General features: G+C 58.7%; 1 protein-coding gene across 8 annotated transcripts; it reads left to right on the top strand.

Moving 5' to 3' along the window:
- Nucleotides 1-63: 63 nt before the first annotated feature.
- Nucleotides 64-13,706, top strand: LOC116569599 (zinc finger and SCAN domain-containing protein 2-like). Of its 8 annotated transcripts, XM_032305949.1 has the most exons (5): nt 1,622-2,297; nt 5,550-5,649; nt 8,641-9,527; nt 9,657-9,798; nt 11,184-13,706. In XM_032305949.1, the coding sequence occupies exon 3, from the start codon at nt 8,669-8,671 to the stop codon at nt 9,278-9,280; it is 612 nt and encodes a 203-aa protein (XP_032161840.1). In that variant the 5' UTR covers nt 1,622-2,297; nt 5,550-5,649; nt 8,641-8,668; the 3' UTR covers nt 9,281-9,527; nt 9,657-9,798; nt 11,184-13,706. The 8 variants fall into 8 exon arrangements, with proteins under 8 accessions (XP_032161839.1, XP_032161840.1, XP_032161834.1 ...); XM_032305948.1 differs by lacking the exons at nt 1,622-2,297; nt 5,550-5,649 and adding an exon at nt 64-1,113; XM_032305943.1 differs by lacking the exon at nt 5,550-5,649.
- The last annotated feature ends 2,687 nt before the right edge of the window (nt 13,707-16,393 follow it).

Below are 16,393 nucleotides of genomic sequence, written 5' to 3'. Positions count from 1 at the left end.
TCCTTTGTAAGCCTCCCTTTTGGAACCCCAAGTCTGTGCATGCGCTGCGGTATCCTCAGGACCAGGACAGTGACCTTTAGGCACCAGCCGAGCAGCTTATCACGCCTGGTTCTTGCTGGGAGTGGGCGGCGGTGTTCTCTTGCCCTCTCCAAACCAGTCTGGTATCTTCCCACATCCCTACTCAACCTCTACCCACCTCCACCCCCCCACCCCTGCCTCAGAGGCCCCTTCCAAAGCAAGGTGCTGGGACCCTGGTGCTGACAGGAGGACCCATGGCTCCCGTGTGGGCCTGTGGCCTTGGCTGGTGTCCTCCCATAGGAGGGAAGGGAACTGCCAGAGAGCTGGGTGGGGGGGGTACTAGGGTCTGGATGGCCGGGAGGTGCAAGGAAAAAGCGGGGACCATGCATTCTCTAGGAGGAGGAACCGCATCTGCCTGCCCCTCCCAGGGGCCCAGCGGCTTCTCTGAACTCAGGGAAGTGCTGCCTCCTCCAGGAGCTGCCAGATTTCATCTGGCTTCTGCTTGGTCGGTCACCACTTTCTCAGATTCTGTTGAATTCCTTTCATGTGGCAGGGGCTCTCCTTGCTGTAACATCACAGAAAGACCTGTGGGGGTGATCTGGTTCGCCCAGGGGACACAGTGCCAGGAATGGTTAGCACTCAGCTGGGTGGCCCACTCCTGGGCCTGGGCTTGGTTACGTCACAAGCCCTGCTGTGAACTCGCCCCCTGGGCCCGCTGTGCCCCGTGGTTGCCGTCCCTGTGAGAGCTGGGCTCCCAGTCCAGCGAGGATTTTTCTAGGCCCTAGGTGCTCTCCTGCTTTCCCGGAATGCCTGCCCCCTCCTGCAGCCCCTTTCCCAGGCTGCCCTGCCCAGGGAGGCCCAGTGCCCCGGATCTCAGCACAACCTGCTTTACACATGGGCCGTTGGCATCTTCCACTTTGCCGCTTAGCAAATCCTGAGGCCCAGTCAAGCAAGCCCGTCTCCTCCAGGAAGGCACCCCACAGTACCACTCCTGCATCGGAAAGCCGCTGTCCGCAGGGATAGACCTGCCAGACCCCGGAGCCCCGGGGATTCAGGTGCCTGAGGGGCAGCGCAGACAGCCGCTGAGGATCTCAGGTGGGACTTTCTATTCCATTGAAGGTGTCCTCATCCAGATGGCCTCTGTCTAATGACCAAAGCAGTCCAACAGCTGTGTTGGCAGGACTTGGGGTTAATGAGACCTAAATGCACCCTCTTCCCCGTGCCAGTATGAGGAGGTTTGTTCACTCACAGTGATTGATGCCACAGATGGGTGCTTTGGGTCACAGGGGGTACGGGGCCCCATCCGTCAGAGCGAAGAATTACTGAGACGCGTGTCCCCTTGGCCAGGTCAGGGGATGGTAACACGTTGGCTCACTAACAAGCCTACTGTGTGCCAGGTACTTGGGCCGCCGCAACAAACAGGACTTAAGCAACAGATATTTATTTCTCACAGTCTGGAGGCGGGGAGTCCAAGCTCAAGGTGCTGGCAGATCCGGTTCCTGGTGAGGGCCTATTTCCTGGCTTGCCCTTGACTGCCTTCTTCCTGTGTCCTCACATGGCGGGGGGACGGGGGAACACGCCCTCTTGTATCTCTTATAAGGGCACTAATGTCATCAAGGAAGATCCCAGTTAGAACCTCATAGAAACTTGATTGCCCCCCAAAGGACCCAGATCTGAATGCCATTACATTGTTGGGAGGGAGTCAGGGCTTCAGTATATGAATTTGGGGTGGGGGACACAATTCAGCCTATAGCAACCACGGTCCCTGACCTTGAGTTGACGCACCTTCATGGGAAGTCACTAATACACATGTAGCTCAGTCCGCTCTGAATACATTGTCCCAGCTCCAGCTCCCTGACAAAGCTTTGTTGTTCACTATGTCATTTAGCCTCACTGTGAGGTCAGTGACCGTGGCCGGGGAGTACTCCAGGGAAGAGGGGATGCTGCGGCCCACCGGGTCATGTCACAAACCCAGGGCAGATCCAGGCTGCCTGTTAGCCAAGCTCCTTCCATTGCCACAACCAACGGCTTTTCCAAGGGTGGCCTGGCATTGTCGACTTTAATTTTCATCCCCCTTCGTTGTAAAATAGTAAAAGTAGGCCAGGGAATGCTTGGGAAGAGGCATGTCGTAAAATCATAGAGGAAGGTCAGATCTGTCTCAGGGGTTTACAATCCCGAATGCTCTAGAACATGCGGAGAGAAAAGGGTTTCACAGGCGAACAGGAAACAAACATAAGCAGATCAAGATCGTCAAGGCCTTCTGTCCTGTCCACCTCCAGGTAAGTGCGGGACTGCGGTGGGATCCACAGGCCAGATGAGCTTGGAGCTGGGACTCCCAGAACTGCCGGCGTCATCCGTGTGTTCCTTTGTTAGAAGCAGGCTGGGAGCTAAGAAAAATGACCCAGGAACTGGGGAAACATTGGCTCTTTGGCAGGCAACCTAAGCCTTGAGTCGGCCAGCAAGCTGGCAGCCACCTCAGGAGGCTGGGGCTTCCTGCTTTTCAGCCCTAGCCCTGGGGAGCTGCCGGAGGACGAGGCTGGGAGGCCCACGGGCAGGTGCACAGATGGGGTTGGGGGGAGAGTGGGACCAGCGGAGACTTGGCAGACAGCATCTGGGGGAGTGGAGGATGCTTCTGAGAACATTTCCTTTTATTCTTTAAGTCATTTGGCTAAAAAAAGTATATGCCCTTGACCTTTTGGCAAGAGGAGAAGTGTTGGGGCCGGAAACAGTATGTTTTCATGTGTCACTGCTCTCACTGGATCATGGCAGAGGAGAGAGGAAAATGAACGGCATCCCGTAGGTTTTCCCTTGGGTTAAAAAGAGAGTAGTGCCTCCTAGGTTACTCAGACCGGAAGGGGGCAGTGCCCTAGACAGGCACTGTCCAGGAGAACTTTCTGGGGGTGAGGAAAATGTTCTATAAATGTGCCGTCCAAAACCAAGGCCATCAGCCTCATGTGCCTGGTGAGTACTTGAAGTGCGGCATGAGAAGCTGCGGAACTGAATTTATGTGGGTGCAAGTTTAGTATGGCAAGAAGCACAGGGTTTTCTCCAAACAGAGCTCCATCCCATAAAAAGGAGGTCTCCACCTGTGTTAGGAGGCCAGCTGCAAATTTAAGGACTCAGTTGAATTGATCCTAGGTCACATCTTGGGTCTTAAAGTCAAGGAGAGAGAACTTTGGAGTAGATGAGACCTTGTACCCACAGCCCCACGTCTCCAACTGTGCGTTGGCAGGTCTCCCGGCCCTCGCTGCCAGGGCTGTGGCTTTGCCCGCAACCCCTCATTCCTTACGCTGCATCAGCATGCTGGCAGCTGCAGCCTACGGATGTGTGTGCATTCATTTGCCAGAGTTCGGCTGAGGGCCTGTTCGATGCTGGGCCCTTGGGATCCAGAGATGCCGGAAACACAGCCCCTGCCCTTTGGAGCCCACGACCTGGTGGGAAAACAAAGGTGTGCGCTAAACTGCAGTTTGAAGCCAGAACACGGTGCTTTGGAACGGGGTGTGTAGTGATCCCTGTCCAGTTAGGGGAGATGGGAGGAGTGAGTCAGGAGGGAAGCAGTGACCCAGCTGAGCGGAAAACCCTGGGATGCCGCCCAAAGCAGGAGGAGCTGGAGGAACCCCAGGCTGGGATGTGCAGGAGCAGCTGTCAGGGGCTGGCCGGGAAGCACACGGGGGTGCGGGGGAGACGGTCCATCTAGCATGCCCCCACCCCCTGTGTGTGGGAGAGAGGAGCAGGGTCCCCGCCAGGGCTCCGCTGAGCTGTCCACACCTCTGTCCACAAGGAGGCCACACGCCTGCTGTTCCCTGGGATGCTTTGGCTGGGAGCAACCTAGGCCTTTGTTAGGGTCCAACATCCAGCTATCACACGAGCCTCGTGGAGGGGTGGTGGCTGCCATGCCCACTACGAGCCCCACCTGGGTGAGGAAGCATGGCTTCGTTTGCAGAAAGACTCCCCATCTCCATTCAGTTGTGTCCACCACAGCACATGAGAACCGTGGGGGGAAATGTATATGTGTGTGTGTGCGTGTGTTGCGCGGGGTGCGTGTGTATGGAACCAGAGAGATGAAGTGACTCAGAAGAACTCAGTCATTGGCAGAGCAGAGACTGGAGGCCTCCCGGAGCCTGGGCGCCCTGGGAGCCCTGGGCCCTTGGCATCGCCCACTGAGACAGGGTGGGGTTTAGGGGCTGTCGTCTCCCTCCCACGCCCGTCCCCCAGCTGTGTGCCTTGCGGCTTTGGCATAGCTTACTTAGAAAATGCTGCTAAAAACGTGAGTGATATCTTCGGGTGCATTGTTGGTTTTGTTTTTGAAAAACCTGGTCATTGACTAAGTGTCCCCATTTGTCCTGTAGCCTGTAGAAGGGATGGCAGCCGGTAGCTCTTGGCAGCGACAACTTTTGTAGCAGGAGCTGGGCAGGTGGGAGGCGTGGCTGTTCCGTGAGCAAAGCTCCAGCACCTGGGCAGAGGGGGACTGCGGATCATCAGGGGTTAGGGGGTCCTTTTGGCAATGTCATGTGAACATCTGTCCTGGTGGGTTCATTTCTTTTGGCTTCCCAGAATTCCCTCCCTGGTGCCTCTATTTTATTTATTTATTTATTTATTTTTAAAGATTTTATTTATTTGTCAGAGCAAGTACAGGCAGACAGAGTGGCAGGCAGAGGCAGATGGAGAAGCAGGCTCCCGCTGAGCAAGGAGCCCAATGTGGGACTCGATCCCAGGATGCTGGGATCATGACCTGAGCCGAAGGCAGCGGCTTAACCAACTGAGCCACCCAGGCGTCCCTGGTGCCCCTATTTTAAAGACCAGTCTCCTTGGGATGTCTAGCTCGAGAAGCCCCATTTAGCTCAGTGTGCTGCCACGGGAACACCATGGATGGTGTGGGCTGGTGGGTCCTGGAGAGGCCTGAGAGGGCCAGACGCGGACCTGCTGGGATTAACTGGTTCACAGAGCGAGGTGCGATAGCCCGCAGGGCCGATCTTCAGGTCTGGTGCTGAGAATAAGGATTGAGTGTATTTCCGGGTGGACCTTGCCAGGAACGGTATGGTTCCCAGGAGGGCCCACTGAAACCTGCCGAGGGGCGGGGGCTGCCTCATGGGGCCAGGAGGCCTGTGTCTCCCCAAGCCCCTCCTCAGGGTTGATGCCACCCCAGCAGCCATGTCCACCATCTGTTGTAAGATGCTCTGCCTGGCCCTCCACCTGGCAGCTACCAGGGGCCACAGAGAAAAAGTCTACTTGATATTCCTCTAGTACTTTCTACTTAAAAAAGATCACTTTCCCTTCTGGCCTCTTTATCTATGAAGTGTAAATTCGAAAGCACTTTTTTTTTTTTTTTTTTTTAACTCTTGACAAGCTTATTTCCAGCCATGATCATTGCACCGTGTTTCTGTTTGGGGGTCTAGGTACCAGAGTGATGCCAGGAAGGCTGAGCAGGCTGGTGGGCCAGCCTTGCCGGCGGCCTCGGCCACTTAGGGCTGCGGGTCTCCAGGGAAGCTGCGCCCTCTCAATTTTCTTTTCTTTTCCCATCTATAAAATAGGATAACGATACCCCTGCAACCTAGATGGCACCTGGTTATTGGAAGGCTCCCATGAGATAATGTATGGAAACGGCTTTGTAAAAAGACAAGTAAGGTATAGGTAAGGGGTGTTATTATGGAAGGACAGGTGAAAGCTGGGATTCAGCCCAGCCCTGTCCACGGAGGTGTCATTGGTGGCTCTTTTGTGGGGTATCTTGGCTTGAGCGGAATGGGTCCAGTTCAGAGAAGGCAGGGACAGTTGGGGTATCACTTCTTCCGTGTGCCCTGGCGCCCTGGTGGCATAAACCGGGCCAGAGGGTCCGGGGTGGGGTGGGGGAGGCTTTGGCAACACGGTGAGTTCGGGCAGTTGCTATTCTGCCCCTGCGATGGCTGTCTGCCACCCACAACACCCCGCTCCGACAGGCTCCGCAGCCGCCTGCCTTCACCCCCCCACCCCCGCTTATGCCGCCAGCGCCCCCACACCCCGCTTCCTGGGCTCTGGGGGCCAGGCCGTGGGCCTGGCCAGGCCAGCGCGGCTTTAGGATGAGGGAGGTGAGGAAGAGGCTCGAATTGCCGGCTTGGGGCCTCGGACGATCCTGAAATGGGAATGGCTGAGGCGGGGGGGCCCGGGAGCTTGGGGTGTCTCGCCCGGCGAGGCGTTCTGCTCCCGAACCGGCTCCCGCCCGGTTCCCTCTCCTGCCCGGGCGGGCGCAGCGCTCGCAGCCCTGCTTTTTCCGCCAGCCAGGTCGTTGGCGAGTTAGACCTCCCAGCCTCACGGGGCTGCTGTGCGGCTGCGGCGACGCTGGCGACTGCGGCGCTGCGGAGGAGACCGACGGGCTCGGGAGGCGGCGCCATGTGAGTCCCGGGCCGCCGGGGCTGGGGCCGCGGCGGGAGATTACCGTATTTATCGGGGCCGGTGCCGGACCCTTGGGGGCGGGTCACTGCGGGCGCGCTACCGTATTTGCCGGGAGCCGCGCAGACCCTTTCCTGGAGCGGGGAGCGCCGCGACTTAATTACGTATTTATCCGGGGTTGCGTGATCCTCCCGGGGGTGCTGCGGGAGCTGGGGGGGTGGGTTGCATCCGCGCCCCGAGGGAGCCGGGGCTTGCAGCCGGTTGGGGTGGGTTGCGGCAGCAGGGTGGGAGGCCTACGTATTTTCGTGGGGGCGAGGTTGCGGCGCAGAGTTTACCATATTTCTCCAGGGTCTCTCGGGCCGCGGGAGTTTGCACGGTTGTGTGCGGAGGTTGGGTGGGTGGGGTCAGCTGTTTTGATTCATGCAGCTATTTCATAAAAACGGTGGTGCGGGAAGCTGGCCGTCTTTATGGGGGCGAGGGAGAAGGGGCGCGGGAGTCGCTGCGGGAGAGTTACCGTATTTGCGCTGGGCAGCGCAGACTCTAGAGGAAGGAGCCACTGCTGGAGACCGGAGGAACAGGGGCGCAGCCTGGGCTGTGAGTGCGGGAGGGGATGGAGGAACTTGGGGGAGAAAAGGGGGCCGTTGCTTTAGACCTTCTCCGTAGTCGGGGGCCTTACTCAGGGATTTGCCTGGGGAGAGCCCGGAGGCTGCCTGGAGACAAGGCCCTGCTGAGTCTGGCCAAGAGGACTGTGATGGTCTGTCTTTGCAAATGTCAATGCAGCTAGCTGGGGAAAGCCTTGTGGGTGGGGTCTGCTGCAAGTAGCACTTGCCCCTTCTCCAGGGTGAGTGTGTGTTCCTCGCTGGCCTGGGGAGGGGGAGACAAAAGGGGGATCTTGAAGGTCCCACTCTGCAGATAGGTCGACTGAGGTTGTAGCAAGCAGTGAGATCTGGAAGCGAGGAGAAGGCCTGCGTGGAGGTTCTAGGTCCCTGATGGGGATGGAGGCTGCAGGGGAGTGCCCCCAGCCTACTCTGGAGCAGGTCTGTGTGTTCTGCAGGAGCCCTAGGTTTTTGGGAGGACAGGGAGGTGGTGGCGGCAGACAGTGACCTCCTCCAGGAGCAGTGGTGCTTTGGGTGTCTAACTCTGTGGCAGCCAGGAGAGTGGTGGTGGTCGTGTGTGTGTGTGTGTGTGTGTGTGTGTGTGTGTATTTTGAGGGGAGGTTAGTTTATGAGCAGCTGGTTCATTGAAAAGAGCTTTTGCCATTGAGTCAGGGAACTTAGGGCCTAGTCCTGGCTCACCTTGTGTGACCTTGGGGGAGCAAGCTGACCTCAGTTACCCCATCTAGAAAGCAGGGCTCAGAAAGGCCCTGCTCCTTCCCCAGGGTTGCTGTGAGGACAGTGGCAAACTATTCAAGAGGAACGCAGTGCCCTGGAGAAGAGAAGCCTCACAGAACCGGCATGAATGGAACAGAGCAGAACTTGGGGGTGTTTGTGGAGCACTGGGCCAGGCGTCTGTATCCTGGGGATGCCAAGAGGAATCAAGCTGAGACCAGCTCCTGGGAGCTTACACTCCCTGTCAAGGCATTGCAAACCTTTCAGGGGCAAGCCTCATTCAGATAAACAGAGAGCTGCTGCCTTTCATGTTTAATTGAGATCACTTTCAAGTTCACAGGGTTTTTGTTTTGTTTCTTCTTTTAAGCTTCTCAAAAATATCTTCGACCCACAGCGTGACCCCACCCTTCCCTCCAGATTGGGGATGCACCCCGCTCCTTGAGATTCTAGTTGGAGAGATAAGACCTATCCAGGGGCAGCCTTACTTGTAATACTAGAAGCCCCCTAATGTCACCTATCGGCATATATCCAATGGTTCGTGTGGTGGGCACAGTGCTTGGTGGGGGAGATATGAGAAGGAGACGCTCTGTCCTTAGGGCCGGCACAGGGCCAGGAGACAGCGGGGGCCTGACCTGCATGCCTGTGATGACTCGGGGTCATGGGGTTGGGCCATGGGGCTCAGCAGGGGCTGGAGGGGTCAGGGAAGGCTTTGGGGAAGAGGTGGCACTGTGATTAGTGGGTAGAGGAGAAAGAGGGGCGTTCACGCTGGCCTGAACAAGGCTATAGAGGGGGCCGATGCGGAAGCTGTGGGCAGCCAGTGCGATCTCCTCCCTGAGCTTGGGGACTCCCTGAGCTTGGGGGCCGGCTCATCCTTGGATGCTCCCCCACCGCCCCTCTTCTGACTCCTCTCTCTCCGCTTCTGCCTCCCCAGGGGCTGGTGACTGCGGCTGGAAGCGCCCATGACAGAGCTGGCGTCCTCGGGGGGCGGGTCCCCTGCGGGGGACGGGGAGGAGGGCCTGGGGGACGAGCGAGGCCTGGTCATCCACCACCCCGCGGAGGAGCAGCCCCACCGCTGCCCGCTGTGCGGCCAGACCTTCTCGCAGCAGCCCAGCCTGGTGCGGCACCAGAAGGCGCACGCGGGGGGCGGCCGCGCGGCCGCCTTCGTGTGCCCCGAGTGCGGCAAGGCCTTCAGCGTCAAGCACAACCTCGAGGTGCACCAGCGCACGCACACCGGCGAGCGGCCCTTCCCCTGCCCCGAGTGCGGCCGCTGCTTCAGCCTCAAGCAGAACCTGCTCACGCACCAGCGCATCCACAGCGGCGAGAAGCCGCACCAGTGCGCGCAGTGCGGCCGCTGCTTCCGCGAGCCGCGCTTCCTGCTCAACCACCAGCGCACGCACGCGCGCATGCCCGCGCCGCACCCGCGCCGGCCCGGCGTGTTCGGGGAGCGGCGGCCCTACTTCTGCGCCCGCTGCGGCAAGAGCTTCGCGCGCGAGGGCTCGCTCAAGACCCACCAGCGCAGCCACGGCCACGCGCCCGACGGCCCCGCGGCCCATTTAGGCCGCGTGCTCTGATGCGCCCCGGGCCGGCCGCCGCCGCCCGTCTCCGGCCCCGGGGCCGTGTCCACGACTCCCGGAGAGGGCGCTGGGCCGTCGCCCCCGTTCTGGACGCGATCCCTGGAGACGGGGAGGGCTGGCTCGGGGTCTTGAAGGAGTGGGCCGCTGCCCGGCTTGGGACGCCTCCTCCCGTGTCTTCTCCACCCTCTGGCTGGCCTCTGGGCCCCTGCGTTGGTTTTCCTCATGCTCAGCCGGCCTAGAGTAGGTGAGACCGAAGGGCCACCCAGAGCCCCTCTCAGGCCTGGGCAGGGGTTGGGGGGCGGGCAGGCAGGAGAGGTGGGAGGCCCTGGGCTCTGGGGCTATGACTAGCTTCTTACTAGATCTTCATTCCCAGAATGTCAGAGTTGGAAGCCACTGGAGAGGCCCCTCTCCACAATGCCCAGGCCACCCCCAGCCCCCAAGGCCTCCTGGCCCCATCACTTACTCTCTGGGGTACTTGAGAAGTCACATCACTTCATGACTCAGTTTTTTCATCTGTAAGTTGCATTTAACAAGGGACTTCTCCCTGGGATAGTGTAAGGATTGTAGTTAAACATGACCAGATAAAAGAGGATGACCTCAATGCTCCAGGAACTTCTACTGAGCACCCCGGTGTGTCCCAAGTGCTGTGCTCTTGGGAGGAGGTACAGACACAAAACCTTGGTGGGGGCGGTGGGGACACTTGTTACCAACACGGGGGTTGCAGGCTCTCCTAAGGGACAGACTATAAAGTGCTCTGGGAGGTGGGGGAGGGGGGTGGTGTCCCCAAGACATTCTGATGGCTTAAACTGGGTTCTGGGGTTGAATACAAGTCCTCTAGGGAGAGCGAAGGTGGAGGGCCTCTGAGGCAGGGGTCAGATAGAGGAGGCTCGTATTTGCCCTACAAAGGACCTTGTGGCCTGGGAGAGAGGACACCAAGCTGTTTAATGAGGAGAGCATGGTGATCTCAGACATGCAGCTCAAGGAGAAATGGAAGCACTGTGGGGACAGGTCAGAGTGGGGTGAGCAGGAGCCTTGAGGGTTGTGGGGTTATCTGGGCAAGAGAGAATGAGGCCCCTAGCTAAGAGGCTTGACCAAGGGGAGAGCCAGGTCTGGCCCCCAGGTCCCCGATTCCAAGTCAGGGCTCCAGAGCACAGGCGTCGTGAGCCATGTAGCAGATGAAGAAACTGAGGCTCAGCCAAGCTTGCTCCAAATCTCCCTAAGTGCTTAGTGGTGGAGCAGCGCAAGCCTGGCCCCCAAGACCCTTCATCTCTACCGCACTGCCTGCGAGGGAGGCTCCTGCTAGTGGGAACGTGGAGGGTCGATAGGGGACTGGGACTGGAGACCAGGTGGTAGGATCCTGGGGAGGAGTGCCCCCGGGTGGTGTGGGGGTCTGGGGGAGCATGGCATCCACAGTAGTGGGTTGGGAGGAAGGGAGTTGGAGTATTGCAGGGGACCTGCACTCACAGAGCCCTTGCTCTGTGCCTAGCCTGTGCCACCACCTTGCTAGGTGCCAGAGACCTGTCTCCACCCTCTACCCTTTCTTAGAGCCTCGTGGCTCCTTGGGGGTCAGTGGCCTTCGGCCTGCCACCAGGGGGCCACTGCTATGTGGACGAGTACTTAGTGGCGGAGATGGGGAGATTAAACCGGGACCTGGGACATCCGGAGCTTGAACGCACTGAACTCAAGTTGTCTCAGTGGTAAAATAGACCGACAATCCCAGAGCACTTGGTAGGGGGCTTAGAGGACTGGCTCGAAGCTCCGGACAAGTGCAGGATGGCCCAGCTGACGGCTCCCACCTAGCCACAGGGTCGGGGGAGGGAGCGGGGGGTGGTGCAGGTGGCTGGGTAGGGCTGTGTCAGAGCCCCAGACCTGACCCTGGTTTCTTTGTCTCCATGAACAGATGTGGAGTGGGCAGGCCCTCTGAGCGGTGTGTCAGGCACATCCGGGCCCAGAGACGAGGAATGGGACCCTGTGGGGGCCTGCCCGCTGGCATAAGGACACGTCCCCTAAGAAGACCTATTTCCGGAGGTGTCCTGCAGAGGGGATCCGTGGAGCCTGGAATTGGAGGCGGCTTCCGTGCCCCCGTGGAAAAACTCCCCCAACCTGGTGGGAGTCACAGCTGGAGAAGAGCTCGTCCTGGCGGCCCGGCCACGGTCCACTCTCCTGCGGCCACAGGGACAATGCCTGTGTGGAGAGCCGGCTTCCCTGCAGCTGCCTAAGAGAACTCGGCAAGTCGGTGGCAGACCTGGTTCTAGAGGCAAAGCCTTGCCCAGGTGTGGCCCATACGTGCCGCAGGCGTCGCTCTCAGAGCGACTGTTCTTCGTCCGTGGGAGGCATGAAGCCCTTGGAAAATCTCACAAACGTTATGAACCTTCTCCCCAGGAAAACACGCATACTCATGCAGACACAAAAATCTACAAACAAGTTCAGAGCTCCCGGACACAACCCGCCACTCGTTCTTCACCGGACATAGAACCTGGGTCACTACACAGGTAGCACTTTCCCCTCCCCCGGCTGAGCTTCCTGCCCTCGTCCAGGAATAAAGGATTCTGAGGAGGGGACCCTTCCACTCTCTTCTCCTGGGCCTGACCGTGCATCAGGCTTCTAGAACCTTTCCTCCCTTCCGCGAACATTGCTGGAGGCTCCCTGGGCTGGGTTTGCTCTTGTCTGGTTTGGGGCTGCTTGTGGTGGCTACCTGGCTGCTGGTTTTTGCCACGCAGCCTGGACTTCGATTTCAGCGTAGAGGTGGCAGGGAAAGCTGGCATTTCTATGGATGTGGGGTGAGCGTGAACTTGGACTGAGGCTACCTGGGGGAGGGATCCTGCTTCCAGCAGCCAAGCCACGGCGGGCCGTCCCCTGCTAGACCAGGAGTTCAGCTGCAGCCGGGCATGGGGTGGAGACAGCTGGGCAGGGAGACCGAGCCTCACTCCTGGGGCCTGCCAGTGCTGTGCTGTGGACAGTGGGACAGGGGTGACCACTTTGGTTTTCACCCTGAGCTGGTTGGCCTGGAGCTCACTGGCCTCCTCAGAATGAACCACTTGACCTGAAGAGATGTGGGCGATTAGGGCTGGAATGGGTTGTTGATGACAACCAACCGGTCATGATGCCGTGATATTTAGTGCAATCCTTGGGGGTGGGGAGAGGCCTATAGCCATGGGATTTGGTTCCAAGCCCAGCAGTGTGAGTTGTGTGGGTCACAGTGCAGTTCTGCTGAGAGGTCCCAGGGCCAAGCTACGTTTGGTCAGGCTTGTCGGGAGGCCTCCCCGGCTCCTGGCCGTGGACCTTGCTGGTGGGGTCTCCCATGCGGTCTGGCACAGAGGGTCTATGGGCCATCTGCCATCCGCCTCATCCTGATATCAGACTGCTCAGGGGAGGAGCAGAGGAAGAGGAGGCAATCTGTGCTCTAGAAGCTTCCATGTGCTCTGACCCTTGGCCCGCCTGGAGGGAGCCTCGCAGATGCACTGTCTTCTCTGCTGGTCGTCCTCTCTCTCCCTTCCCTGGAACTTGTCGCCCACACCCACTGTTGCCTTCTCTGTCTTCCCTGGAATTGCTCCAAAATGTGGCCCTTCCCCCACCCTGCCGATCCCTCTTCTCCGCCAGGCCCTCCATCCTCGTCCTCCGAGCAGTCCCTGTGTTGACACGCCATCTCACCGTCGGGGACCCCGGGTTGTCCGTGCGCACGCATGTGGATGTGGAGGGGGGGTCTCCAGCTAGACTGTGAGCTCCCTGAGGGCAAGGGACGGGCCATGTCTTCTCGAAGCCCAATAGGGTCCAGCACGGGGCTGGGCTCCTAACACTCAGGAAATACTTGTCAGCTGGCTGATAGGTCCAGTGCTGGAGGCTGTGCGGTGCCTGGCGGTGAGGAGAGGACCCGTGAGCTCCGCGTGGGTGCATCTTGCTGGGTTGTGAGCTGGCTCCCCCCGGGCAGTAATGGCCATAGAGGCCCTCAGGTCCTCCCCTATCTGGGGCAGCGGGGCAGGAGGGACCCCCGACATGGCTACGCAGGAGTGCGTGGCAGTGGTGTCGGGGCTGGATATTTCCTTTGGCCACTAAGACCGGCCCGGGCTGACAAAGTGGAATAAATGTTCCCTCGACATCAGCTGGTGTGACCTGTGGTCATTTGGGGCTCAGCTGGGAGCAGGGCGGTGGCTTCTAGCTCTGCCTCCGTTCTGTCTCGGGGAGTTATGTTCCGTGGTGGCCAAAGGCTGGAGAAAGCAGAGCTCAAAGCATAGCACAGCATCGCAGCGATGAGTAGCTTGGCCGCCTGCCCCCGTGGGTGAGTGACTTCCCTCCTGCTGTTGGCGAGGCACTGGCACTGATCACAGCCAAGGCTCACCCTGGAACCTTGCTTCTGTGTCCTGTTCTTTTTTTTTTTTTTTTTTTAAACATTTGTTTGAGAGACAGAGCATGAGCGGGGGGAGGGGCAGAGGACGAGAGAGAATCTCAAGCTGACTCCCCGCTGAGTGTGGGCCCCGACTTCAGGCGCCATCTCCTGCCCCTGAGATCATGACCTGAGCCAAAAGCCAAGAGTCAGGGGTGCCTGGGTGGCTGTCGGTGAGGCGTCTGCCTTCAGCTCGGGTCGTGATCCCAGAACCCTGGGATCGAGCCCTGCGTTGGGCTCCCTGCTCAGCGGGGAGCCTACTGCTCCCTCTCCTCCCCACTCACCCTCTCTTTTGCTATCTCTGTCTTTTTTTGTCAAATGAGTAAATAAAATCTTAAAAAAAAAAAATCAAGAGTCAGACGCTCAGCTGAGAAGCCACCCAGGTGCCCCTGTGTTCGGCTCTTTGAGTCAGATTTGGGGTGGCGTAGATTGTTTCTATCAGCCAAAGAACGTCCTGAGGGGCAGTGACTCAAGGAGGGGGGCTTTGGAACTTGGGTCCGCTGGGGGTCCATCCGGCAGCACTCTTGTTCAACTCAAATGGACTGATGACAAAATGGGGACGTGTCGGCTCATGGGGCAGCCGTGCCGGGACTTGATGGTGACAGCCAGGTCCCCAGCCCATCTTTGGCTCTGCCCTTCCTCTTGGGGGCTGCCTCCCCAGCTCGCACACAGGACAAGAAGAAGCCCTCGGCCTGCTGAGGCTCGGTTCCTGCCCTAAAGGCCTGAGCCCTTCGGCAGAAGGCAGTGATCTGAATGGCCAGGCCGGGCCTGCACTGCCGCCAAGGGGTCGGCCCCTCCTGGAGCCCGTGGTCCGAGAGCCAGTGAAGGGCCAGTTCACCAGGGGCAACCAGAAGGAGAAGCAGTGAGTGGGCTCCCGGTGGGTAGGACATCTCTCCTGCTCCCACCAGCACCATCGAACCACCTGGGACCTTGTCCCTGCACAGTGGCTGCCCCATTCCAGGACCCGAGCCAGGAGCTGCATGTCAGTGAGATCCGCAGACAGCGGGGTGTGGGCACTCTGCACTGTCGCTTTCCCTCTTCTGCCCGGCTGGCCTTTTGACTCAGACATTCCGTTCACCCTTCTGGGAGGAGCTGGAGATGCGCGTTCCTCGGAGGCTGGCTCGTGGGTGTGGAGACAAGCTGCCGCCTCCAGCAGGGTTCAGGACCGCGGCCGCAGCCGTCCCCACCCCATCCTAGGGATGTTTGCCAGCAGCACCTCTCCTGACCTGGACAGAAGGGCCCAGAAAGTGTCCAGTTCTGGGTGAGGAAGCAGTTCTTCCCCCCTACTCTGTGGGTCAGCCTCTCCCCTTTGTCTGAGCCCCTTCCAAACATGGCCAGGCCTCAGTGCCCTCACGGGAATGACGTCCCAGCGAAAGGATGTCTGCTATGGATGCTGCTGGCGCCACACCAGCTGCCGTTTCCGAGCTGTTGTGAGTATTGGCTGCTAATGGTTCACAGCCGGTGGGCTATGGGCTGCCGCAGCCAACCCCTACTGAGGCTGACACGGTAGGGGGTGAGCTCTGGAGTGCAGCCGGGGCTCAGAACCCCCCCCGGGGGATCCGAGGACACCAGTTTCCAGCCGAGACCCCAACACTGGCTCTTTCCCTACCCAATCTTGCTTCCCACTCCCCTTCTCCAGAGAGCACTTCTCAATAGTACTTATTCCCCTTGGGCGGAATCCTTGTCTCAGGCTCCGCTTCTAGGAATACCCCAGACTAAGGAAATGTCTTGAGGAATTCAAGCTTGAAGCGCTTTGCACGTGCAAGGGATCACAAGTATCTTTATTCAGTTCTGTGTGGGGCCAGTTACCCGTAGGTTTTCAGCAAAAAACTGCCAGTAGATGAACAGATTGGGGTGCCCATCTCCTTCCCGGGGGGGCCAGGCGTGAGTCCCTAAGTGCTGATTTGGCAGCTCCTCACCAGCTGCTCTGAGGCCCCTCCCAACTGGAGGCAAGGCCCAAGAATCTAGACCAAGGGTCAAGGACTGGTGTCTAGTATTGCTATGTGGCTTTGCAAGACCCTTACAATTTAAAAAATATATTTTAAAAAGATTTGTTTATTTGAGAGAGAGAGAGGGTGAACACAGGTGAGGTAGGGGAGTCGAAGAGGGAGAAGGAAAGAGAGAACAGGGAGCAGACTCCCCGCTGAGCACAGAGCCCAACACGGGGCTTGATCCCGTGACCCTGAGATCGTGACCTGAGCCAAAACCAAGAGGTGGGTGCTCAACCCACTGAGCCACCCAGGCGCCCCAACACCTTTGCCATTTTGAACCGCGGTTAGTTCTGATGCAGGAAATGAGCCGTGCAGACGAGCCACCCTCTGAAGTTTCTTTCAGGGATGAAATTCCGCAGTCGCTTCTGTACCGCTTGTGTGGGCTCTTTGGGGCTGCACGGAGCAGAAACCTCCGCCTTGGTCCCAACACTGTTCCTGTGACTCAGCCACGCTCTTGCTATGGCCGCTGCCTCCTCTACTCCAGAGCAGATGCGTGTAGGACTAGAGCTTTTTTCTTTCTTGAGGCGAGATGACTGCAGTTTCTAGCAGCAGAGACAGAAAGACCCCTTGGAGCAGACCTTTGTTTCTGGAAGGTCCTCGGTTAAACCCACGGAAAACAAATTCTCTCTGCTCGTCCCGAACTAGCCTGGAACATGGGCCGTTTCAAAGGCAGATGCTTCAAGACAACATGTTAGCTGTTGCGTTTAATCATAATTATTTTTATTTTAGTTGTTTAAA

This window comes from Mustela erminea, chromosome 11 (genome assembly GCF_009829155.1).
Source record: "Mustela erminea isolate mMusErm1 chromosome 11, mMusErm1.Pri, whole genome shotgun sequence".
Classification (NCBI taxonomy): domain Eukaryota; kingdom Metazoa; phylum Chordata; class Mammalia; order Carnivora; family Mustelidae; genus Mustela; species Mustela erminea.
Note: the sequence above shows the minus strand (reverse complement) of the source record. Positions and strands in the feature narration are given on the sequence as shown.